Below are 26,950 nucleotides of genomic sequence, written 5' to 3' on the forward strand. Positions count from 1 at the left end.
GCAGACAAAGAGACTCCGTCTCAAAATAAAAAAGCCTTCAGTCAGCACCAGGCACCTCTTCCTTGCTACCTTCTCTCCCTTTTTTTTTTTTTTTTTGAGACAGAGTCTCGCTCTGTCACCCAGGCTAAAGTGCAATGGCACAATCTCAGCTCACTGCAACCTCCGCTTCCCGCGTTCAAGCGATTCTCCTGCCTCAGCCTCCTGAGTAGCTGGGATTACAGGCACCCACCACTATGCCAGGCTAATTTTTGTATTTTTAGTAGAGATGGGGTTTCACCATGTTAGGCTGGTCTTGAACTCCTGACCTCAGGTGATCCACCTGCCTCGGTCCCCCAAAGTGCTGGGATTATAGGCATGAGCCACCGCACCCAGCTACCTTCTCTGTCTTTCCCATACTCTTTCTCTTGGAATGTAATCCTCTGCATTTGACACAGTAACATAAACTGACAGTGAAGCCAATTTTCAGGTCATTTTTCTTGGCAGAGCTTATCGGCTCTGTCCCAGTGTTACGGATCCACATCTTACACCGACTTCCATAAAGTGAAAGATTGCACAAGGACATAAGCAACTTGAGGCCAGAGACGACATTCTGTTCATCTTTATGTTCTCAACACCCTCGCAACTGAGGGCACACTGGGAGCCTTCAGTGTTTCTGAAAAGGGCAGTAAAGCAGGAGAGACACACAGTCATTACAGTAAAAATAACATTCTGAGCTACTAGTGTGGCAGTAGTCTGTGGAATAATCTCAGATAGCAGTATACAGTTGGGAAGCATGGAGCCAATGTATGGGATAGAACATTGCACAGTTCTCTTTAGAATGGGAGCATCAGTGACCTTTTTGTCCTTAGTTTTCTAAGACAATGCAATATAATAAAATGATAGGCTGAGCAACAGAAAAATTTGGTGGAAATCAAGTCTGATATATGCTGAGCATATGTGAAATCAGTTTCTTAATCTGAGTGTTAGTCACTGTTAGAATGTTTGATAATGTCTTGAATGAGTCTTTTGGTTTTATAGTTGACTTGAGGTTTTGCTTAAAAAGAACAATTTCATCCCTTGCTAGTTGTTTTGCTGTTTTCTACTTCATAATATAAAAGTAAAAGCACTCCAAATTTCATTTTGGAACATCTTACTTGTTCCTCATTAAAACCACAGACTCTCCCAACCTTAAATTACCCATTCTAAAATTAATGGTTAGGGGGAATTCCACTTCTAGTAAATAGCTCCAATTGGACTAATTCTCCTCCAAATTAACAGTCATTCTGGACAAAATATTTATTTAATTGTTGAGAACACTGGAGCACGATCCAAAGCAGGCAGATATTGGAGGGCAGTAGACACTTGGAAGAAGAGAACGACACTGGGTGATTTTCCTGTTTCGGCCTTTTATTCAATGGCAGGCCCCCGCCAGGGATCTAAAACTCTGTTAGGAAACCTGCAGTCTTACTGGCCTGAGGAACCAGAGGCCAGAGTTCGGGACAAACAGCCTCTGGAAAGTGAGGAAGAAAATCCTGAAAAGGAGAGCCCCAAGTTCGTTGCATGAACTTAGAAATTTCTGGCTGACAACTGAACCGTGTATACTTAGGCCAGACTCCAAGCAGCCCAGCCAAGGCTAAAAGCATTGACTGACAGGACTTTACGGATAGTGGTTTGCAGGGCTTAGCTGACCGACCCTCTTCCTACTGAAGGAAATTACTTGTATATAAACCACACAACACAAAGTCTCTGAAAATTTCCCCAGAAGCATATAACAAATAAACAAATTCATTCAGGAAAATCCACTACTAAGTCTTAGAAAGAACAGTGAGTCTGTGGCATTTGAGCCACAGCCTCATCCTATCCCATCCCCACTCCCCAGCTTCATGTGACAAACTCTACTCTGGACCAATGCAGCCAAAAATTAAGGGGTCTCTCTTCCTCCAGCTACCAGTCTAGGGCTTTGCCCCAGGTGCGACAGGCTGAGAATCGTAGAGCTCCAATTGCCCCTACCCTAGCCTGCTTAGTGCGGAGGCTCCACATTGGGAGGGGCAATCTGAGAAGACCAGTGGCTATCAACCCACTCACAGAGAAGGGATGTCAGTCCTGGAGAAGCAGGCTGCTGTCCAGCCCCCAGAGGAGATCCAGGCTCTGAGACTGGTAACTCAGCAGTTATGCCCAAGGGGACTGGTATTTGGTACGGAGAACGAGAAATCTTTGCCTAAGGGGATTGTCAAAAACAATAAGACATCTTGCCAGTGAGCCATTAAGGAAGGGGCTGGTAACTGCATGCTATTAGTAGCAAAAAGCAAAATGACAGACCAGCCAGAAGTTTAATACAGAAAACCAGAGAAAGAGATAGCCAAGAAGAGCCCTCCTGGAATCTGGTTTATCCTTGAGGTTCGGGAAGTATGTATGGACTGGGCTGTATCCACTCAGGAGCAATCAGATGTGAAACAAACTTGCAAGCATTCTCTAAGGCATACACAGATCCATCAGCAAAGAGCAGAAATCTTATTAGCTCAAAGTGCTTAAGCAGAACCTCTGACCAAACACTGGCTGAACATATAAACATGTTTGTTCAAAGAACTAAAGGAAATCATATTTAAAAAAGGAAGGTAAAAGAACAATTACAGTTGTTCCTCCATATCCATGGATTCCTCATCTGTGGATTCAACCAACTGTGGATCAAAAGTATTTAGGAAAAAAAAAAAAAAAGTTGACACAGTTCCAAAAAGCAAAACTTGGATTTTCCACATGCTGAGTACTATGCTGAATCCATGCAAATGAAGTGATGTGTAGGCATCGTATTAGGTATTATTATAAGTAATCTAGAGATTTATTTAAAGTATACAGAATGATGTGAATAGGTTATATGCAAATTCTATGCCATTTTATATAAGAGACTTGAGCATCCATGGAGTTTGGTATTTGTAGGGGGTCCTGGAATTAATCCCCCACAGATACCAAGAGATGACTTTACTCACCAAACAAACCAATAAAGAGATAAAAATTATTTTTAATAAATCAAATGGAATTCTGAAGTTGAAAAGTATACTAAATGAAATGAAAAATTCACTAGAGGGGCTCAGTAGTAGATTTGAGTTGGGAGAAGAAAACCAGTGAACTTGAAGACGGAACAACAGAAATTATACAATCTGAAAAACAGAAAAAAGAGTGAAGAGAAATTAAAAGAGCCTCAGAGAAATGTGAGAAACCACTAAGCATACCAACATATGTGTAATGGAAGGACTAGAAGGCTAGGAGAGAGAAAAAAAGAACAGGAGAAAATATTTTTCAGAGTTCATGACTAGCCAGGTGCAGTGGCATGTGCCTGTTGTCCCAGCTACTCAGGAGGCTGAGGTGAGAGAATTGCTTGAGTCTAGGAGTTTGAGGCTGCAGTGTGAGAAAACAGCACCTGTGAACAGCCACTGCACTCCAGCCTGCACAACATAGTGAGACCTTCTTAAAAAAGAAAAAGAAAAAAAGAGTTAATGGTTGAAAAAGGCCCCAAATTTGATGAAAAATATTAATCTACATATTCAAGAAGCTCAATAAACTCAAAGTAAGATAAATGCAGAGACCATACCCAGACACATTACATTCAAAATGCTGAATGCCAAAGATAATGAGAAAACTCTGGCTAGATGTAAAATAATATAGCTATATGATTAAGACTTTTTATTAAATTGGGAAATTAAACATACATATACAAAAGTACACAAAACAAATGTCAACAGGCAAAACTAAACCAATGAGATGTTGGAATATTCTGTATCAGGGGTTGTAAACTATGGTCCCTGGGCTAAATTCTGCCCACTGCCTGTTTTCTTTCCTATTTTATTTTTTTGAGACAGGATCTCGCTCTGTTTCCCAGGCTGGAGTGCAGTGGCATGATCACAGCTCACTGTAACCTTGAACTTCTGGGCTCAAGTGATCTTCTCACCTCAGCCTCTCAAGTAGCTAGGGCTACAGGCACGCACCACCATGCCTGGCTGTGTGTGTGTGCCTGTGTGTTTTGTTGTTGTCATTTTGAGATGGAGTTTTGCTCTGTCACCCAGGCTGTAGTGCAGTGGCATGATCCTGGCTCACTGTAACCTCCGCCTCCTAGGTTCAAGTGATTCTCCTGCCTCAGCCTCCTGAGTAGCTGGGATTACAGGCGCCTGCCACCACGCCCAGCTAATTTTTGTATTTCTAGTAGAGACAGGGTTTCACCACGTTGGCCAGGCTCGTCTTGAACTCCTGACCTCAGGTGATCCACCCATCTCGACCTCCCAAAAGTGCTGGGATTACCAGTGTGAGCCACCACACCTGGCTGATGCCTATTTTTAAAATTTTTTTTGTAGAGATGAGGTCTCACTATGTTGCCTAGGCTGGTCTCAAACTCCTGGGCTCAAGTGATTCCCCCCATCTTGGCATTCCAAAACACTGGGATTGCCAGCATGAGTCATCACACCTGGTCTGTTTTCTTAACAAAAAAGTTTTATTCAAACACAGCCATGTATGTTCATTTACGCATTGGTTTGCTGGCAATGTCTTACTATCTGGACCTTTACAGAAAAACCTGCCACCTGTGCTGTACTGTGTATCTTAATCTGGGTAGTGATATACACACACACACACACAGACACACACACACACACAATTTTTTCTCCTAAGCTATATAACTTAGAACTTTTCTAACTTTACAGCATTTTATTATAACTCAATAAAAATTTTAAAAGTTTAAAATATGTTACACTTTGAACTTGAGTGCACTTGAGTACACTCTGAGTTACTTTAAAGCTTGTCTTTTTTTTCATTAAACAGCAAGCCAACTTGTTTGATCTTTACTTGATTATTACAATATGTGAAACCTTTGGGGGTCAGTCTCTACTGCCTGATGTTTCTGTTGCAGCCCACACTGGGTCCACTGTCTTCTTGTATGCAAGGGTAACTCTGACTTGTGTTAATCACTACCTTTAAAAAGTTATCTGGGGTGTTTCTTGAGACTTAGAATAAGGATGTCTTCCTGCAGAGACGATTGTCATTGTCTTTACCAGACACATGGGCTACCAGCAGACTAGAACTACTTCCCAGTCATTTCCAGAGTTACTTTCACCTTCCTGGGGATGTAAATCTTAGCTACAAGTCTATATGAGAGTCGGCTTGCCTGCCTCCACCCCACTGTGTCCCCTTTCCCTTTCCTATTCTTCCTTCCTTCTTTTCCTTCTTTTTCTTCCCTCCCTCCATCCATGAAAAGGAAAGATGTATTTCTAATTCACACTTATATGTGGTGGTGTTTTTTGAGGTCATACCTATTAGGTTCCCCTCTCGGAACACTCAGAGATTTGACTTCTCTCTCCCTTACATTACAGTCACCTAAACTACAGCTGAGTTTCAACAGAGCATCAAACAAAATTGCCTGCTTCTCTGGGTTCTTGCTGTCTCTTAGCCTGTCAGCTCTTCTGTGCTTTTATGTTTAAAAAACCCATTTTTTTTCCCAGCAGAATTGCTCCTTCCATTTAAGAGCAAGGCTTTTTCTCTAATGTTTAGCAAATGAAAAACCTAATTATAAATATTGTATTAGTTACTCCTACTTTGTTACACATTCTACAATGTTAAGATTTACATTGATCGCATCTATTTCATTGGCTTAAGGTTTAATTTAAATGCACAACTACCTTGTAGAATAAATCACATACTTAAACTTTGTGATAATATTTAATATTTAGGATATTATAAAATTCTTTTTTAATTTTTTTTGAGATGGAGTTTTGCTGTTGTCGCCCAGGTTGGAGTGCAATGGTGCGATCAGGGCTCACTGCAACCTCTGCCTCCAGGGTTCAGTTGAGTCTTTTGCTTCAGCCTCCCAAATAGCTGGGATTACAGGCACCTGCCACCATTCCTGGCTGACCTTTTGTATTTTCAATAGTGATGGGGTTTCACCATGTTGGCCAGGCTGGTCTCGAACTCCTGACCTCAAGTTACCAGCCCACCTCGGCCTCCCACAGTGCTGGGATTACAGGCGTGAGCCACCACACCTGGCCAGGGTATAATAAAATGCTTAATAGAACTAGTCTACCCTCAACCGGAACGATGAAAATTTAGTCACTGAAGTAAGTCAAAGAAACAGTTTCACTGATGAGGGAATCATTCTACATGAACCATAAACAAGGCAAGAAACTCATTAAATATATCTGCTGTGGTGCAATGTGCCCTGGAACTACAATGGTTACTACTCCCTCAATATTGCCCTTAGTGAAAGCTTTATCTCTGGAAAAACTTTAGAGAAATGCCTGCAAAAGAACTCAGTGGTGTTAATAGAGCAGAACTTTAGAAACTAGCAAAGAAAACCTTGTGATCACAAAAATGAAGCCCGAGGTATATGTATTGAACATTGTGGACTTGCTACAACTAGACACTATCCAATTTGTAAGCAGAGGGCTGCCCTCAAGTCTTTAAGTCAGCACAATAAATAAACCCTAACTCCTTTGGATAAGACTTTGTAAAACTAGTTATATTAAGGCAAAATAAAAGTTATATTAACTTGCATATCACTTAATCATATTACTTTAGAAACTTAAAATATATACTCAATTCTCAATCATCTTTAGTGATGCCCATTCAGACTTGAGGGTACCTCTCATTTTCTGCCTAGTTATTAAATGATAGATTACAGAGGCTCAGGGATAAGGATAAGGTTAATTCTAGAAATACCAAGAAATAAGATCTGGAAGAGTCTTAAGGATAAGAGTGAAATCCATCTGCTTTGCAAAGGAGGAAGTGGAAGCCCAGGAAGAATAAAGCTTACTCAAGACTGCAAAGAGGCCAACACACTAGAAATCAGAAATCTTGACTCCTAGCCCACCGTCCCCTAAAACATGGGCTTTTTTCTTACACAGAGATGAAGATGGGGTAAAAACTAAATACATGAGTTTTTAAACACTGAGAGGGAAATGTCCAGGTGACATACATGCCAAAATGTATGTAGTGACCTTTCAGTGAAAAAGAAAAAAAAATTGAGACTAGAACTCCATTATAAAAATAACAGCAGACTGACCTCATCCCTGACATCTATTAGCATTTATGCATTTTACTCACTACATTCTGAGGGTGCTATGGTTTGAATGTCTCCCCCAAAAGTTCATGTGTTGAAAACTTAATTGCCATAGGAACAGTATTAAGAGATAGGGCCTTAAAGAAGAGATTAGGCCATGAGGACTCTGTCCTCATGAATGGATTAATACCATTATCACAAGGGCAGTTACTATGGAAGTGATTTCTTGATTAAAAAAAAGAAAGATGAGTTCAGTCCAAGTTCTTCTGTGCTTTGCATACTCGCTGCTGTCTTTCTGCCTTCTGCCATGGGATAACCCTCACCAGGTGCCAGTGCCATGCTCTTGGACCTCCAGAACTGTGAGCCAAATAAACTGGTCTTTATCAATTACCTAATCTGTGGTATTCTGTTATAGGGAGAGAAAATGGACTAAGAGAGGATCTTCTACAAGAAAAATCCAGTTGTTTGTTTTTGATGGGTTTCTCTAGGCTTCAAGGAATTAAAAAAATATAACTAGTAAACTACCTAGTGCACAGAATACTGTGACTTTAATTGTTAAATGTTCTTCAGATTCCTTCTCAAATTTTTATCTAGATTGAACAACTGGGATTAAGAAGAAGAAAAGACCCAGCTGGGTGCGGTGGCTCACCCCTGTAATCGCAGCACTTTAGGAGGCCGAGACGGGCAGATCCCAAGGTCAGGAGATCGAGACCATCCTGGCTAACATGGTGAAACCCCGTCTCTACTAAAAATACAAAAAATTAGCCGGGTGTGGTGGTGCGTGCCTATAGTCCCAGCTACTTGGGAGGCTGAGGCAGGAGAATCGCTTGAACCCAGGAGGCAGGGGTTGCAGTGGGCCGAGATCCTGCCACTGCACTCCAGCCTGGGCGACAGAGAGAGACTCCATCTCAAAAAAAAAACGAAAAAAAAAAAAAAAACAAAAAAAACCCCCAAACAAACAAAAGAAGAAAAGGCCCTTGCGGACAGGGACCATGTTTTATTTACTCCATTTCCTTATTTAGAGCCTAAGTACAGACACCTTAAAACTGTTGAATGGATGTTTGTCTAGGGATTTATTTTGTTGTTCTTAATAGAGAAAAGTCTATTTGACATTCTTTTTCATTAAAACAAAACTGTGAAACTATCTTAAATGATATGACTTAAGCAACATTAGAAATGAGTGGAGTCTGTAAGATTAAAGGCAAAAGGAATGAACATAATCACTCTCATCTAGCTGGTAAAGTCGTTTCTCACATGGGTACAGGCTAACAATTCTGCAACCTCTATACATGTGTACTGCAATTGAACAATTAAGTAAATGGACGGTGGTTGGTAGGAGCCATGTTTCTCACTGTTGGAGTGGGAGGTTCCAGACATGCAAGGGAAGTCTGGAATGATCAATATGGTAATAGATTAGAGTTAGAGACATAGTATGAACTCATGTTTTAGTTACTGTAGATACAGATGGTTACATATAGAAATATCTATAGAAATATACACCTATAGGGGTTAATATAGGTACATATATTTCCTTGCTCTGTCAGTTGAGGAGGCCTAAAAACAATGACACCCCAGTAGCAATCAGCATACTTAGTACCCAGATCTCAGTTTTTAATAAAAGGAGCAAAGGCTCCTTAGAAAAATGGCTCATTCTAGGGCTTGGGCAAGAAATATACAAAATGACGCTAGAGCATCCTATAGTACCAGAAAGGATGTGTTCAAAGAAAACACAATGATGGGATAAGTCACAGGGAAACGGGAGCGAACTGAAAGAGCTTTCAATGGCCAAAGCAGAAAGAACTGGAGTTAAAACAAAACAAAAACACACATTAGACTTTAACCCAAAATATAAAATAAGTATCCATGAGTCATACTGACATAAATCATTGAATAAAATTAATGGTAGAGAATACTTAAGTCTCCTATGCAGAATTCCAAATAATTTAGGTACTTCACCAGCAAAGTAACTCTGCATTCCTTAAGTGAGTTTGTTCCAAAGAGCACAGTATGTATGAAAAGGGGAAACAGAAATAACCTTTTTTTGGGGGGGGAGGGGCGGTGGGCAAAAATGACATTTAGAAGGGAAAAGCAATAACTATAGTGGAAAAAAATGACAAACACTACGTCGGCCAAATGAGGTTAAGGTTAACCTCAAAAGTAGTATCATGTTTACAGCATGTGTCCTCAAAATAATGTGATGAAAATGGCAATTTACCTCTGTAGTCCTCCCTGCAAAACACATAGCCCCAGTCTAGTCATGAGAAAAACAGAAAAATCCCAACTGAGGAACATTCTCCAGGTATTTACCTGACCATTACTCTTCAAAACTGTCATCAAAAACAAGGAAACTCTGAGAAAGTGTCACATCCAAGAGAAGCCTAACATGACATGACAACTAAATAACATGGTATCCTGGGTAGGATCCTGGAACAGTAAAAGGGTATTAGGGAAAAACTCAGAAAATTGAAAAAAATTAAGAACTTTAGTTAACAATGAGTCATTTCAACAAAGGTACCATATGAATGTATGTTAGTAGGGAAACAGTGTGGGGTATGTTAAAAATCTGTACTACTGTGGCAATTTCTCCAGAAATCTAACTGTCCTAGTTTATTTTTTAAAAGTTTATTTTAAAAACTTATATAGCAAGGCAGAACAGACATAACAGAAGGCTTCGAAAGATAGGATGGTTTTATATTTATGAAAAGCATTTGTCTTTCACCATAACTGGTAAAGCATTTTACAGTCTCCTAAAGGTTTGTTAGTCAAAGAAGTAAGTTTTAGTTTAAACTATTTACCTGAAGATTAAAAAAGAAAACAAAACTTGGCTAATTTTACTTGAGGATAAAAGATAGGGCTATTACAGACTTACTCAACTAGTCTATTTTTGATTAAACTGAATGCTTGGTTAAGTCTCAACAGAGTTAACAAACAGCTTCCAATCGGTATTAGAATCAAATCCAAAGTCCTACATTCATACATCATCTGGCTCCTGCCTACCTTCTTTGACTTCATTTTATACTACCACTGCCCCTGTTTTCATTCACTGGAGCCACACCAGTCTTTCTGTTCTAAGAACCTAGTAAGCCTTAGGGCTTCCATGTTTTGTCCTTGTCTGGGACCTGTTACCTACCGCTGGGTAGCAAACTACCCCCGACACTTAGTGGCTTTATACAACTCCCATTTTATTCACTCATGATTCTGAGAGTCATCAATTTGGACTGATCCCACCAGGAAGCTCATCATACAGCTTTAGTCAGCCGGCAGCTAGACCGGGGGGGATAGGTGACTAGTGGTCACATCTGGCAGTTAGTGCTGGCTGTTGGGTGAGCCATGTATTTCCAGTGGGTATGCCTGGGCTTTTTTCACATGGCTGCAAGCAGAAGTCCAAGTGTAAGAGTAGAAGCATTCACTTGATCAAAGCAAGTTACAAGGCCAGGTCCACATACAAGTGGTGGGAAGCTGACTCCAGCCTTGATGGGAGGAGTATGCAGCCATCTAAAATTGGACACATGTAGAATGCTTCTCCTGAAAGCTTTCCATAGCTATGCCTTAGGCATGCTCTCTTCAAAATACAGTATCTTCAGAGGCCTTTCCTAACCACTGTATTTAAAACAGCTTCTCATCCTGCTTTCTTCATCCTTCACCATTTCTTGACCCTGTTTTACTTTCTACCATTACAATTACCCATTATTTCATGGTTCACTGTCTGTTTTCTCTAGGAAAGCAAGTACTTAATCTGCCTTGTTCATTCCCAAGAAAGAGCTAGCATAGTAGGTACTCAACAAATACACAGGCAATTCAAATCTCTATTTTTTATTCCACAATAAGATGATCAAGCTACTAAACAACTGAAAAAGCAATGCACTTTATTTAGTAAAATGCACTTTAGTAAAAACAATCTAAGTGGAAATAAGATTTTTATCTCTTCTGTCCAGACAAAAAAAATGAAGAATCTATGTGTTAAGTACAAAGTAGAAGCTGGGTGTGGTGGTGCATGCCTGTAGTCCCAGCTACAGGAGGCTGAAGCAGGAGGACCACTTGAGCCAAGGAGTTCAAGGCTGCAGTGAGCTATGATCATGCCACTGCACTACACTCTGGGCGACAGAGCAAGACCTCATCTCTAAAACAAAACAAAAGACAAAGTAGAAAGTTACCTGAGTCTTTTCCAAGTTATTTAATTTACAGCATCAGTCTCCAAATATAATAATAGTAAGATAGCAGTTTAGAAATTAACTTTTTTTCAGATCACTCTAACATAAAATCTCTCAACTGAATCTCTAGTTTGTCTCATTTTGTTAAGAGCTTTAATATTACATGGGAAGTTCAGAGACTTCTATTTCCATCCCTCAACATGTAGTGACAGTCAACATGTCAGGCTCTGTAGCACCGTGATATCCCAGCAACAGACCACGCCAGCCACCCTCTCTTTCAAAGAAGGGCTACAAGATATGGCTGGACTACTCGAATCACATCTGATCTTAATCAATCCAGGTACAGAAAGTTGTACTATAAAGAATACTTTCCAAAATTGTTCACTCAAATAAAAACAGATCAAGTCATTACAGAGCATTTTTCCATTTTAATAAGAATAACAGACCTACTCAAGGTAATTTTATTCTGTTTATTTAAATAAGGATAAGGCTACTTAAAAGACTTTTTACATACAAAAATGTACAAGGTTAAACTTTTCTGTACTGAATTACAAAACCTGCACAAGCATGTAATAAAAGAGCACACTTAAAAACATTCTGACCATTATTTAGCCTCTAAAAATTACTGAAGTTCAACAGTAGTAAATAGAGGAAGCTCTTACATATATATATACATATATATATATATATGATTTAATCTACTGGCAGTTTTACTTAATGTAAGTATTTAAAAGGTCACATTGCTATTGAATGAGTCTCTAGATCAATTTTAGAATTGTCTCTCAAAACTTAAGTCAACCAAAATATTATTTCAAATAGTAATTCCAATTCTGAAGAATTTTAAAACCAGCAAATATATTATGGCCTCATAGTAGTAACTGAACCAACTTTCCAAAGTGCCTGGTAGCTGTCCAGATGAATTAGGCTGCTTTGGAAAACTGTACTGTCTCTACAGCCATTGAGAAGCCATTCAGTGCCCTGGTGCTGTAGGGACCTGAGACTTTCCAGAATTCACACAGCAGTCTATGATCCCTCAAATGTAAGAGGACAGGGGGTCAGCCTATCTTCACCTCTCAGTGAATGAGGAGGGCCAAGCAATATGACTTGCAAACCTAAGCTAGAAGCTTGGGATCTACAGTAAGGAGGAAGGAGAATTAAAGTAGAGAAAGAAAATGTATAAGGAGAAAGGGAAAAGAAGGAACAAAGAGGGAAAAGAAGAAAAAACAAGGATGCCTGCTAATGGCAGGAAGTGGTAAAGTGCCTATAACTACAACTTACAAGCCACCCACTAATTCTAATGCCATTCATTTGCCTACTCCAATAATAAGAAAAGCTGGCTTTACTGGAATATAGAATCTAGAGCAACATTACCCGCCTCATGTTAGTGAGTAACTAGTATTCTAAAGTTGTTTGCCATACATATCAAGTTCTTCTAACCTTTGAAGCAAACCAAAACACTTCAAAACTCAGGGCTCCCAGGGCTGCTGCTCCAGATTCCCAGCATTCAGCATGCTTCATTATGTGGAGAAAGACATTTCAAGACAAGCTGTATCTATACACCTTCAGAAGGAACAAAGCTCTAAGAAGGTGGGATTATGTTAACACATAGTACATGGTTTAGCGTTTCTCCACATTTCAAACTCAAAATAGCTCAATAATATGCTGCTACATGAGCATTGATTCTGAATGTTCATAATATAAACTTCAATTTGAAGCAACAATGTTACACAGTTCAGCTGTTATTACCAACCTACTCTGTAAGTTAAAATACAAATAAAATATTAATTTTATTGAGTAACTAAAAATAAGTTCCCACTGACTTAAAATCGTCAAATGGCTAACTCTCTCTCAACTAAGAGAGAGAAACACAGATGGAAGCAGAAAGGACAACTGAATATAAAATAAAATTTGTCAATCTACTCTATAATCTGCACTTTTAAAATCTCCTTTTGCATATATGTATGTATAGGATCACAGTTGCCCACCAACATTATGTCTGTCAGCCCTGCAGATAACAATTTACTGTAACGTTAACAATTTATGCAATACTTAGTATGTTTTATGTTATGTGTACAGATTTACAGTTTGGAATAAAGGCAGAATGATTAAAAACTATTGGGTTAAAGTCTTAGTATGGTACTTACCTGCAAGGCTGAATTAATTTTTTGGAAGGCTATTCAATAGCTGAACTAAAATGCTTGTTTAACAAATCAAAAGAGGAATAAGACTACTTTAAAACATATTGAAAAAGGTAAATCCCAATTTGAAGATCAATCATATAACGAAAGAAGTATGAAGTATCCTTTGCTCTTGCTTAGAAACACATAGCAGAACAGTAGAAACTAGAACTCATGAATAGAAGGTAAACCCTATTTTCCCACTGATTTCCATTATACAATTGGAGTGAAAATACCACTCAAACAAAAATAAACAGAAAATCTTAGCAGGTAATTCTGTGTAGAACAGCCAGGTGGGAGCTGTCTATATTACAGCTGCAGGGAATCTCATGTAAGCTTGGAGCCCATCTTCCTGTGTTGCACTCTGCAGTGACTTCCAACTCCAGTAGCTCCTCTATTGCCTTCTCCATATTACACTAATTTTTGCCCCGACTGCTATGCTTCCTGGACTCTTATAAATTCTAGAATTCTACCCCCACTCCTAACTCTCTAAGCTTTCTTCCATCGAATACCACCTCTAACATGATTACTCTGCCTGAAGACTTCTTAAATCAACTTCATTTTGAAAAGATTAAGCTCCCACGAGCGAGTAATAGCTGAACTCACACAGTGAGATCACAGACTGCTCATGAAAAGAGTACGTAGGACTGCTACATGACAAGAACATTCTAAAGGATGGGCCAGGTACAGAATCGACCAGTCAACTCATAATATAGGTATCAATTGTTACAACTTCAAGGAAAGGAGCAATAGCAAGCACTGATTCCCTTTTGCTTTTTATGGGAAGAAGCAATGTAAGCAATTAAAGAACAGCATTTTTATCTGTATATTCTGAATAGTTTTCCAGCACTACTACAAAGATGCTTTTCTTGGTGAACCTTTAAGGATGAATGCTGCAATATTTACTAAAATACTGTGATAAACTGGTATATGCTTCCGCTTTGTAAAAGAAATAAAATGGCAGGCAAACTAGTAAAATATTTGAGTTTTTAAAAAAAATCTCAAAAATCTCAAATTTCCCCCAAAGACTCTGAACAAGGCTAATGAGAGTAACTCCGAAAATTCACTGAATGCTTTTTTTTTTTGAGATGGAGTTTCGCTCTTGTTGCCCAGGCTGGAGTGCAATGGTGCGATCTTGGCTCACCGCAACCTCCGCCTCTCAGGTTCAAGCGATTCTCCTATCTCAGCCTCCTGAATAGCTGGGATTACAGGCATGCACCACTATGCCCAGCTAATTTTGTATTTTTTAGTAGAGACGGGGTTTCTCCATGTTGGTCAGGCTGGTCTCAAACTCCTGACCTCAGGTGATCTGCCCACCTCAGTCTCTCAAAGTGCTGGGATTATAGGCATGAGCCACTGCGCCTGGCCAATTCAATGGATGCTTTATAGCACATTTGTAGCTAATAATTTCAGTAGGGTCAATATAAATGACATATACTAAGCCATTGGTTTAAAAAGATATTCTTTCCTAATCAGGGCAAGACAGGCAAGAATTTTAAAAAAGGAAGGGAGGGAGGGAAGAAGGGAGGGAAAATAAATCCTTTATTTTTTTAAACCTATTTGAAACCTCTTAAGAAAATTCCACAATAATCAGGATTTCTGTAAATATTGTCAATATATATGAACATATTTGAAAAACTACAGTTACAGTATATTTACATTTTTGGAAACTTTTCTTCAGGGCCAAGTAACATGTTGTATCTTCCTTTTTGCTTGTGGGGGCTTCAGGTTATTCTGAAAGACATGAACAGAAATCAGTTTATACTTGCAGAAATATCAGAAAACAACTAAAATGAACATTTTAAACAACCAAGGTTTACTATTAATGTATTAATGGAAGATCACTGCTGCCATCTGGTGGGAATATATTTAAAGAAACAGGGGTGAGTTCTCTAGCTCTGTGGTTCTCAAATGTGTGTAGTTTAGAATAACTTAGAGCACTTCAAAACATGCCCCAGGCCTGGTCTTATCACAGAACCAATTAAACCAGAATCCATAAAAGGTAGGGGGATAAGGCTCTGACTTCTTTTTGCTTTTTTTGGAAGCTCCTCAAGTGATGTTAACATACAATCAGAGTTGAAAACCACTGACTGCTCCAGATCTGCTTTCTCCCAGTCCAGCCTATCTCCTCCATCAACTTTACAACTTAACAATCCAAAGTCAATGCAAATAGGCTGGGCAGGTGGCTCACTTCTGTAATCCCAGCCGAGTCAGGTGGATCACTTGAGGTCAGGAGTTTGAGACCAGCCTGGCCAACAGGTTTGGTGAAACCCTGTCTCTACAAAACTAAAAAAAAAAATTAGCTGGGTGTGGTGGCAGGCGCCTGTAATCCTAGCTACTCGGGAGGCTGAAGCAGGAGGATTGCTTGAACCTGGGAGGCGGAGGTTGTAGTGAGCTGATATCTCACCACTGTACTCCAGCCTGGGAGACAGAGCAAGACTCTGTCTCAAAAAACAAACAACACAACAAAAACACAAAGTCAATGGGAAATGTTAATAAGAAGAAAAAGATTTATATGTGGGCCCTACATAAAAAAGAATCTTTTATCCTTAGTGTTTCACATATAGCGCTCTCTCTCTCTCTCTATATATATATATCTCATATCTATAAAACAGTAAAATTCTGTAGGGTAGAGAAATGCTGTTTAAGAGCCTGGAAAAAAAAAAATTCTCTGAGGCTTACTCCTTATGGCAATATTTGAGATGTGGCTTTATCGTTCTAACTCTTATCCCATACCTTCCTCCTCTCTCCCACAAAGGTAGCTGAAAGGAGTATGGAGGAAGCATGGCCTCCAAAGTGTGTGCCCCGGGATCAAACAAACCTAAATTCAAATCGCAGCCTGGTGGCTTACTAATAACTCTGGAATTCTGGACAAACTTATTTAAATTTACTAAGTTTCTGTTTCCTTATCTGTGAAATAGGAATAACGAAGATGCCTACTTCATAGTTACTGAAAGGATTCAATGAACTAATAAAAGTAAAAAACTCATGACCAGTCAGGTGGTTTTCTTTTTCCAGTCTACTATTTTAGAATGTTTGAATTTTCTGAGTTTTGATCCCTTTGATACATGATTAGATAATAATAATAAAGGCAAAGTATTCTACAGAATAATGGCTATTAAACTACTAGGTATTTAAAAGTAAAAGCACTTTTCTGAAGCGCCTATATATATTTTATATATATATATATATAAATCATCTCACAAATTAAACTCTAATACATTGTGTTAACTGCACTAAATGTGCCAACAAGCATCCAAATGATTCAACATAGTGGAGCACAACATAATAGATTTCCCCAACTTCTGCTATCCCCACAAAGCTAGGTAAATTGAGCAGTAGGCGAGGCAAGTGGTAAATCTTAAAAAGATTCTGGAGTCTGGTGTGGTTTTAAGGTACGCACAAACAGACAGACTTAAGGTCAGGCCTCAAATGCTACTTAATAAATGTGTGACCCTGGACAAATTACTTAATGTTCTAAACCTTGCTAATAAAGGAATATTTATCTGTTTTAGTTCCAAGACAGTTAAAGGAACTAAATGAGAAGAATCTAGGAAAACTGCCTAACAGATCCTCTCTACATATTTTAAGCAGAAATAACTTGAGTGAACTTTTAAAAACATTAATCATCATGGATTTTAAAATTCCAGGATTCAAGTACTAGAGTAATAAGTTGTATTATACAAATCAGACAGACCATCAAAAGGGTTCAAGAACAGAATGTAGCACAGTCGACCCACCTCCCGTCATGAGGCAGACTGCTCAAGTTTCATTCAGACCACTTACCAGCATGGAAACCACCCCCATACTTACCATGGCCTCTGCCTCTTCTTTAGGAGCAGCTCGCTTTAACTTCACTGGAGTAGTTCCAACAGGGGACAATGGTGGCGACTTCACAGGGCCTGAAGGACTTTTCCTATGCGTTAAGTCATGGTTCTGTTTAGTGTCATTATTATTGTGTTCCGTTTTATTGTTCACAGGCAAATTGGAAGACAAAATTAGGGGTGAAACACTTGAAGAGGAATTTGATAATTTTCTAAAGGCATTACTGGTAAAGCTTGCCTGAGGGGGAGGCTTCAGTCGATCATTATCTCCATTCTCTGTCTTTTTCACTTTTATGCTTGTACTTGTTGAACTTCCATCAAATACGATGAGGGGTCTTTTCCTTAACCCATCTACAGTGCTACTCCTGAAATCAAAGAGATGCACTCTTGAAAAATACCATCTGGAATGGCAAACCAGTTCACTGGAATTCAAGTTAAAATAAGCAGTAAACAAAAAGATTTTCTGATAAGACTAATCTAAGTGAGACTATTAAAAATGAAATTTTCTATGTTCATTCTAAATGAAAGAATTTCCTAGTGTTTTATTTCAAAGTTTAAAATATTTATGTACAAGAAATTCAAAGTTAGCTTTAATGTATACACAACATGCAGCTATTTTTAAAACATCAATTAACCATCTAGCCCTGGAACTTAAAATGAGATTTCCTAGTTAAAAAACAAACACCAGCTTATTGATAGGGTTATCTTAACCATGTAATCAGTTATTATTTTAAAAGGATGATAAACTATAAAACTATACCAAGACTACCACAGTAGCAATCTACAAATGAGGCACAGCATTCTACTCCATTCAGTAAAGGTCTCTAAAGCCAAGACATTTTCTAAACTAATCGTAACTATGACATTTGTACCAGTTCAATTGTAAAATTTGGCAAGTGTCTCATATTTACCTTCTGGAAATCTAATTTCCACTCTTAATAGTAAAGGTTAATAATGAAAGCATTCATTTGCTTATTACTTATTATACCTCAGATAATATCTGTATCACAGATTAATTGAAAAAAAATTTATTTTTGAGACGGAGTTGCGCTCTTGTTGCCCAGGGTGGCGTGCGATGGCACGATCTCGGCTCACTGCAACCTCTGCCTCCCAGGTTCAAGTGATTCTCCTGCCTCAGCCTCCCGAGTAGCTGGGATTACAGGTGCATGCCACCATGCCCAGCCAATTTTTGTATTTTTAGTAGAGACGGGGTTTCACCATGTTGGCCAGGCTGGTCTTGAACTCCTGACCTCAGGGTGATCCGCCCGCCTCGGCCTCCCAACATGCTGGGATTACAGGCGTGAGCCACTGCTCTTGGCCTAAAAAAAACCCTTTTAATTAAACATGTTGAAAGAATCTGAGATAGCCAGTTATCAGGAAGAACATTTTAGCCCTGCCACTCAAAGTGTGATCCAGGGACCAGCAGCACCAGCACAGCAACGTCAGTATCTTAGGAGCTTGTAAGAAATGGAGAATCTGGGGCATCAACCTGAATACATCAGAACTCACCTTTTAACCAGATTCCTAGGCAGTTGGCCAAACTCAACAATTTTTGGGTCATCACTGAACATCATTTGGTAGAAAATGAGAAGTAAGCTCACTGTATACCCACTGCCTTTGTAGAAGGGAAACAGGGACTGAGAGCAGGGTTTGACAGCTTGTTTAATCTAAGATTCAGGAGGCACATTAAAGTTTGAGAAGCACAGGGCTATGTTGCTATGGACCTGGTCCTAGCTCTGTGTGACCTTAGGCATTTTATAGCACTTCTCAGGATCTCAGTTCCTCCACAGATAAAATAATAAGTAGTTCAACAATACAAGATGATCTCTTGGATCCTTCCAGTTTTAATGCTCTGATTCAATTCAATTGTGAATTTAAAAAATAGAGTCAAAGATCCTTTCCAAAATGATTTTGGGGGACTAATCAAGACAGTTGTACAAAGATTGCTTCAAAGGAAAGTATGACTGGCACATAAAGTTTTGCTTACTAGAACAATATGCCTGAATGTGCTGATCAAGAGGAAAATACTGGCTGAATAACAGCAAAAGTCAATTAAAAGCCATATGCAGTGTAACCCATATTTATGAAAGTTAACACCACTACATAGTCTGTACTAGTAAGTAAAGTAACCATCAAGCTAAAATGGTCAATCTAAAATGCATTCTTGATCAAAGGTCAGACTGTGTGTGTATTTTCCAAAAGACAATGAGCAGACATGTATTCTTCGACTATTCTTCATAATTGGAGAATAATCTCAATCATTAAGTTTTTCTTTGTAAAACAGAGATTAAAACTCGGAGGAATACACTCCCCTTTACCCCTACCCTTCTACTCTGTCTTCTCTCACTGCTTCTAGTGGATTGCCTATGACGGTGCCTTACAAATAGAAGGCCCTAAAAAAAATTAATTGATCAATAGTATCCACTTGAGATATAATAGACACAGAAGAGTTCACTTAAGGATCTTAGGACACTTTGTACTTATTAACCAATCAACAACACTGATTAATCAAATGTAATTTTCTTTAAAAAAGAAAAAATCACTTGCTTGTGGTTTTATAAAACTTTTTTTCAAATTAAATAATTTTAAATAGCATAACTTAAGCTAGTTAACAGGCCCTTCATTTGTGTATTATTCAAAGACCTTAGAGTTTTACCTGACTTGACTTTTTCCTCAAAATTCAGGAAATCCTATTGGCTCTATCTTCAAAATACATGCATGCTCCAACCCACCAAATTTACGATTGTAGTCAAAGCTGCCGCCATCTATTGCCTGGATTACAGTACAGGCTTCTAATTTGTTTCCCTGCTTCCAGTCTTACACACACCCCTTCCCCTCCCCACACACCTTAAATCACTTCTTAGGACAGCAGCCAGAGTCATCTTGTCAAAATGTACATCTAATGATGTCACCACTCTGCTTAAAACCTTCTAGTGGCTTCTCATCTGAGTACAGCCAAAGTCCTTACAATGACTTACAAAGCTTTACATGATCTGACAATCTCTCCCGTTTGCCCCCAGTACAACTTGTTCTTCCTACTTCTCCATCCAGCCCTGATAGCTGCTTTGTTGTTCCTGGTATATGATGGGCACATTCCAGATCCAGCCTCTTGTATTCTGCCTGGAATGCTAGCTTGTTTTCTTCTTCCTACAGGTCTCTCTACTAAAATGTCATTTTTCACTAAGATCTTCCTGGATAATTTACCAAAAATTGTAATCTTTCTCCCTGGCCTTTATTACTATATAACAATACCATATCTTAACTGTTGTTATGTTTCTCCCATCAAAAATATGAGCAGGGAATTTTGTCAGTTTTATTCACCGCTATACGCACAGTGCCTGGTGCTCAATAGATAGTTATTGAGTAAATAAATTTTTTACTTAAGTTTATCTCAGGAAAAATCAATAACTTACATATAATTTTAGTTATATAAGATAAATTGAAAGCTAGAACCACCAAAAAGTACCTTTTAGTCTCATTTTTAATCTCATGTTGTTCTCTTTTCTTTTCCATCATTTTCCCCCATCTATTCTTCGGCAAATCCCTCTGAGGCAATGGTATTGCATGTTGGACATAAAGGTCAGTAAGACTGTCTTTGTTTACTCTTACATCAGTTTCAACAGCTATGTTCTTCTGCGGGAAAGGAAACAAAAGTAATTTCAAAACAACGTTTTTAATTTTAACAAGTAACCACCTTACCTAACATGGTAAAACATTACTGCTTAAATAACAAATTATAAAAAACCATTTTCACAATAACACGCGCACTTAAGAGACAGTGTTAAAGGTTAAATTCTGTAGATACGAGGTTCAGCCTCATCTTAAAAACAATGGTCATATTTTCTCAGTGTGACAGGGATTGCTGTCCACAACTGCTCAGCCAACACACCAAGCATGAAAGATCATTTCCAGTAAAATTATCTTAATATACAAAGGGGATTGAAAATGGGAGACTGCCTGTTGACAAAAGAAAGCTAACAATGATTAACAATCACCACATTCTGTCAATAAGCTACCTTGAGTGTTACTATCATGATCAGATTAGTGGGATGAAGGTCTCAGTCTGTCTTATATTTCTCGTGCTTCTCTAATCTGGTGCTTCCTAAATTGAAGTTAACTACCAAGATTTCAAATAATACCACAAATAGAAACTGTTATTCCCGTACTGACCACAGTAGCAGTACATCATTAGAAAAGCCTGCACCCCATTTTCACTGGTCCTTTCAAGTAAGCTTCCAGTCATTGTCCAACCATCTCTATCTAAATCACTAAATTCTTCCTCATTTTCCAATTTGTTCTTGACATCATGAAAAACATAGCATAAGCACAGGAGTAGTCATGAAGACAGAGTTTGGATTTAAGAAGGAGAAATGAGAATGGAAATGAGATCACAGGCTCTTCAATTTCAACTCAGAAAGGCTTGAAAACATTTGTGTTTAGTACCACTGACAAGCCTATATCCTCTAACAAAAACTAATAAAAACACATTTTACTTCTCTTTCGTATATTAGACTAATCTATTTTTAGCCCGTACTCGCTCAGAAGTAGGGGAAACTACCAGGATTCTCTTGGACAACATTCCCAGAGAATTCATAAGCCCATTACTTTGGAAAGTATTGCCTTAGGACAGTGGTTGTCAAAGCATGCTTTCTGGGCCAGCAACAAGCTCGTTAAAAATGCAAGATTTCAGGCCACATTCCGGAACTACTGAACGAGAAACTGAGGACGGAGCCCAACAATCTGTGTTTTAGCAAGCCCTCGACTCATTCTTAAGTACCTAAAAAGTTTGAGAACCACAGGTAAAAACTTACTGACATAATTAAGCTCTACGTGGCAAGAGGACTTGAAATTCAACAAAGATAGGGTACTAAGGGGAAAGCCATATGAAAAACAACAAAATACGCTACATAAACCCCAAGGAAACTTCCAGTAATTCTCTATCACTTAAAACATCACTTTTTTCCTTTCTCATTTTTCTCCTATTATCAGAGGCCACACCAGCTGGAAAAGAGCACGCACTACATGGAGAGCCAGGAGCCCTGAATTCTCCTCCCGGAAGTACCATTTACAGATGTTGTGACCTTAAACAAGTCACTTCATCTCTCTGGAACTGTTTTTATCATCTTTAAACGATTAGAAGGTGTGGAATGGACGGTTTCTCAGATGCTTTCCAGTCCTGACAGTCCATGATTTCTACATTCCATGTCTATTCCACGCTTCTTTCTTCCTCAGGTCGGGGCTTACACACAGGCAGGGGGTGTCGCCTGGGACTCCTCTTTACAAGCCATTGGGACTCAGATAGATAAGCCCTATTTCCCAAGCATTCCTGATATTCTACGGACGTCTCATTTTTGGAGAGGGGGCGAGGAGCAGGAGCGAGGGGACAGCTGCCTGGTCTGTGTGGGTGGAGAGTGACACAAACCCGGCGGGAGTGTCCGTGGTTGCCGAGGGCTACTTAAGGCAAGCTCGGGTGCAAGCGCCTCACCTGGGAAGGCCCACCCGCCCACCCTCCGACCCGGCGCGCCCAACCTGCTCCAGAGTGAGGAGAAGGAACTCCTGGGACAGCAGCTCCGGGTGCAGCAGCAGTTCCGAGTCCGTGCAGCTGCGACCGCCCACATCCCCCGCCATGGTCGTCGCCAGGAGACCCCAGTCGGCTACCCACAAAGCCCCGCGAAGGAAGCGTTGCGGAAGTGACGTACTCGGGCGGAGACTCGCGTGTGTCGTCACTCTGAGTGCGCCGCATGCCGGGCTCCTTCTCTCGCTGCTGGTTCGGGTGTTGGGGCCTGGTCCCGCTTGCAAAAGCTCCCACGGACCAGAGAAAAGAGGAGGATGTCAGACATAGAAACAAATGGCGTGTCAAGTTTCGCAGGAAGAGAGGGAAGAGTGAAGCTCTGGGAGCCAGCCACGATTAGTCGCGCCTTCTGTGACGTCCAGTGGCAGAGGTCAAAGGGATTCCTGGGGCAACCTCAAGGGAAAGAATTCTGGCTCCGAGGGCCAGTGTACAGTGCTTTAAATATGGCAGTGGTTGTGTGTGAAATTATCGTGTTTTTCTGTTTAACCTGTTTCTTGTCTCTTCATCGCCTTTCTATATAATGTAAGACCAGAGGCTTTATGTAGTGAATTCCCTATAACCCCGGCTGCTTGGACAGATAGGTATTCAAGTATTTGTTTCTTGAAGTAATCCTCTGAATTAACCTGCTCACATGTAAAAAATAATAACGGGCTGGGAAACGCCAGTAATAGCCGCCAAACGTTTGTTAGACATTTACAGTGTGCCAGGGACTGCATTTTACGTGTATTATCACATTCCTCAGAACAGCCTAATGAGGTATATATTACTAGAATGCCTATTTTTCAGATGAGGAAACTGATGCATAGAAAGGATAATTTACTCAAGAGCGAGGAAGTAGCAAGCATAAAATCCAAGTACATTTTTTCTGCATGTATTAATAGGTACAATGAAGTAACTTTTTAAATTGCTGTAGGTATCAATTATAGTCTTAATTCCCAGTAATTCACTTACTAAGAAATATTTTCTGCTTCTCTTTCATCATTCATGGGAGAAATACATATCCTTAAATATTTTGCACATTTAAAACTTAAACTTGGGTGTGGTGGCTTATGCCTGTAATCACGGCGTTTTGGGAGGCTCAGATGGGAGGATTGCTTGAGTCTAGGAGTTCCAGGCCAGCCTGGGCCACATAGTAAGACCCCGTATCTACAAAAAATAAAAAAAAAAATTAGCCAGGCATGGTAGTGCCTCTGTAGTACTAGCTACTCGGGAGGCTGAGGTGGTAGGATCACTGGCGCCCAGCAATTCCAGCCTGCAGTTAGGTAGGATTACCACACTGCACTTCAGCCTGAGCGGCAGAATGGGACCATGTCTGAAAAAATAAATAAAAAATAAAACTTGCAGGTATGTTCTGAATGTTTATTGTATGCATCCTCTATGATGTATCATTTTATTGGAAATTATTGCATTGTCTACAAAAATATGAAGAACTCTGAAGATGCCAAAAGATAAACCGTGAAAGAGTACTAGAAGTGAGCTCCTCAAAAAGATAAAGCTGAGAAGTGTTTCCCAATTTTTCTTACTCATTTATGTATGTAATACTTTATGTCTAGAAACTGAATTTCAGAGCTGGGAGGAAACTTAAAAGTTAGTCCAGTTCTTTCATGTTAATGCCAAGAAAGCTGATCAGAAAGAGATTAAATGACTTGCCCAAAATTGAATAGTCTTAAATCTGAGCCGAGGCAGGCGTCTGAATGTCTTAAATTGGAGTTAAATGTATTAGCGTCATAGTATTAACATCATCATATTCCATATCTCTGAAATCTGATTTGATTTTCATTACAATAGAGAAATAAGTGTGATTAGTATTATCCCCATTTCCTTCACCGGGAGGCACATTGTTTTAGTATCAAAAGCAGCTACCTTGGGAGAATCCGGGGCTAGAAACCTGGCTTCATTTCAAGTTTTACTCTTGTTGCACCAAAACCTTGGGTGAGTTAGTTTCTCAGCCTCAGTCCCCTCATCAGGAAAATGCTGTGTTAGCACTTTCTGTGAAGAATGATCAAAGGAGTGGAGATGATAGAGGTTATAAACACACTTGACACAGAGTAAGTGTTTAAGAACTGGTAGCTGATTTTTACAAAGTTATGGGTCATAGAAGGCAGTTTAGAGAAAAGGGCAGGCTTTGGAGTAGGAGTAGCTCAGAGTTGTATTATAACCTTGGCTTCTTTACTCACCTAGGACATACACTCTCTCTTTAGCTGTAGCTTCCTCCCCTCTGAGATGGAAATTATAAGCCATCTCACAGTGTTGTGAGGATTGGAGCTCAAGTGTGTAAAATGCCTCCTCTGTGGGCTCTCCTTGGAGAGTTCTTGTATCCTATTGATTGTCATCAAAGGCAAAAAGTGGCAGGATGATGGCATAAGTGGGAAGAACCTTGAGTTTAATAGTCTGAAAAAGTGGTTACAGGTTCTTTCTGTGCTTTTCCTCTCTGTGGTTTTCTGAACCCATCGCCTAACCTGAAGCCTTAAACTTCATCTGCAAAAATGTTTTGTGGCAGGTAAGATGTCTTTTTTTTCTTCCAGTACTTCCCAGTTTAAAACTAAGAGTACTTCCTTGCTTATAACTAATTCTATTAATATTATTCTAGGTGACTCTGAAGCAGAACTCTTGAGATGGAAGGATTGTCATCTGAGGAAAAAAAATCAAGATTAAGAGAGGAGGAACTAGAATGAGATTCACATACCATCTCTCCTCCAAGGGAAGGAGAGAGTGGTGATGCCTGCCCACTCCTTCCTGGGCAGAACATTTGTAGCATGGAACATTGGAGAATTTGCAGTCTGCTGACTTTCTGATTTAGGAGGTTGATGGGGAGGCCTTATAATTTGCATTTCTAACAAGTTCTGAGGTGATGCTTCAAGTATGTCCAGGCAGAAGGGCCGCCTCACAGAGAATTCTGCCATACCACGTGGGAATTGAAGTCACAGACATCTCTAACCCTCAAGCCTGAAACCAAAAGACTGAAAACCAACACTACAGTGGACAAAGAACATCTCTGAACTTGTGTGGGGACCATTGACACAAGGACCTAAGGTCTCTCTCTTCTCATCTTGGCACTTCAGAAGTCTCCCCAGTCTTGACAAAGCCCTGGAGAAAGGGCCGGGCCTCCCGTTGATAAGAATATCACTGCAGATAAATGGAGGTTTCAAATTGAAAGAAAGGAGGAGGGCCTCCTGTTGATAAGATTATTGCCACTGCAGGTAAATGGAGGCTTCAAATAGAAATACATTTCAGTTACAGAAAAAAAAATTATCTTTGTTACACATTTGAGTTTGCAGGCCTAAGGTTACTCCCGCTACACTATCATCTGTAACCATAAGGCACTCAACATTTTTAAGCTAACTATAAGGATTGTTGCTTCACTCAAAGATCCTGAGGTTTTATTCACTAACATTTTTATTTGGTGACTATAGTTGACAAGAACAAAGCTGTGGGGAACCAACAAACACTGCAATGCCTGGCATTGTCACCTCACTAGATTGTGAGTTCCTCTCGGACAGGGTCCGTACATTTTCTTAGAATCCCTCACTTAGCCATTAGCCTGCACACTGCTTGTACTTAGTAAGTGCTCAGTAAATGTTTGTGGAATGAATGCATGATGAACAAAATATATACTGAGGACTCTTGGTGTTGATTCTTGTTGATAATGTAATAGTTAAGATATGTTATAAATATGTTATAAATATTGTATCAAAATATTGTATCAAAAATATACTTGAACAGGCTGGGCGTGGTGGCTCACACTTGTAATCCCAGCCCTTTAGGAGGCTGAGGCGGGTGGATCACTTGAGGTCAGGAGTTCGAGACCAGACTGGCCAACATGGTAAAACCCCATCTCCACTAAAAAAAAACAAAAGTTAACTGGGCATGGTTGTGGGTGACTGTAATCCCAGCTACTCAGGAGGCTGAGGCAGGAGAATCGCTTGAACCCGGGAGGTAGAGGTTGCAGTGAACCAAGATCGCACCACTGCACTCCAGTCTAGGGGACAGAGCAAGACGCCTCAAAAAAAAATGTATATATATGTAGTATATACATACACACGAGCATAAAGGAGCTTCAATGTGAAGGTAATAATTTAAGCAACATTTCACATTTTGGACCTGTGTTGTTAGCTATTTAGAGCAGTTAAACTACTAGCTTGCTTTTAAATCCATTGTCTTAGTCATTTCAAGTTGTTATAACAAAATACCATACACTGAGTAGTTTATAA

General features: G+C 39.6%; 1 protein-coding gene and 1 long non-coding RNA gene across 7 annotated transcripts; one reads left to right on the plus strand and one right to left on the minus strand.

The window, feature by feature from the left end:
- Positions 1–278: 278 nt before the first annotated feature.
- C12H2orf49 (chromosome 12 C2orf49 homolog) lies at positions 279–22,864 on the minus strand. 6 transcript variants are annotated; one of them, XM_055107503.2, is made up of 6 exons: positions 22,697–22,861; positions 20,634–20,800; positions 17,406–17,532; positions 17,157–17,279; positions 15,003–15,077; positions 279–652 (listed from the first exon to the last, which is right to left on the minus strand). In XM_055107503.2, the coding sequence occupies exons 1-5, from the start codon at positions 22,793–22,795 to the stop codon at positions 15,021–15,023; spliced, it is 573 nt and encodes a 190-aa protein (XP_054963478.1). In that variant the 5' UTR covers positions 22,796–22,861; the 3' UTR covers positions 279–652; positions 15,003–15,020. The 6 variants fall into 6 exon arrangements, with proteins under 6 accessions (XP_054963478.1, XP_054963477.1, XP_008962331.1 ...); XM_008964083.5 differs by lacking the exon at positions 279–652 and adding an exon at positions 10,813–11,135 and having other exon boundaries at positions 22,697–22,864; XM_055107502.2 differs by having other exon boundaries at positions 17,157–17,532; positions 22,697–22,863.
- A 1,096-nt stretch (positions 22,865–23,960) lies between these two features.
- On the plus strand, positions 23,961–26,364 carry LOC134728602 (uncharacterized). Its single transcript, XR_010109189.1, has 2 exons — positions 23,961–25,239; positions 25,330–26,364. It is a non-coding gene; the product is annotated as an uncharacterized LOC134728602 (long non-coding RNA).
- The last annotated feature ends 586 nt before the right edge of the window (positions 26,365–26,950 follow it).

The sequence above is a fragment of the Pan paniscus genome, chromosome 12 (assembly GCF_029289425.2).
Source record: "Pan paniscus chromosome 12, NHGRI_mPanPan1-v2.0_pri, whole genome shotgun sequence".
Classification (NCBI taxonomy): Eukaryota; Metazoa; Chordata; class Mammalia; order Primates; family Hominidae; genus Pan; species Pan paniscus.

Bases quoted from the DNA above. Each gene is read 5' to 3' on its own strand.
- C12H2orf49 (XM_055107502.2), bottom strand. From the start codon at position 22,795: ATGGCGGGGGATGTGGGCGGTCGCAGCTGCACGGACTCGGAACTGCTG. The intron at 17,533-20,633 runs GTACTTTTTGGT...CTTTGATTTCAG, and splicing joins ATTAAAAATGAGACTAAAAG to GAGTAGCACTGTAGATGGGT. The intron at 15,078-17,156 runs GTAAGTATGGGG...CATGTCTTTCAG, and splicing joins AAGAAGAGGCAGAGGCCATG to AATAACCTGAAGCCCCCACA.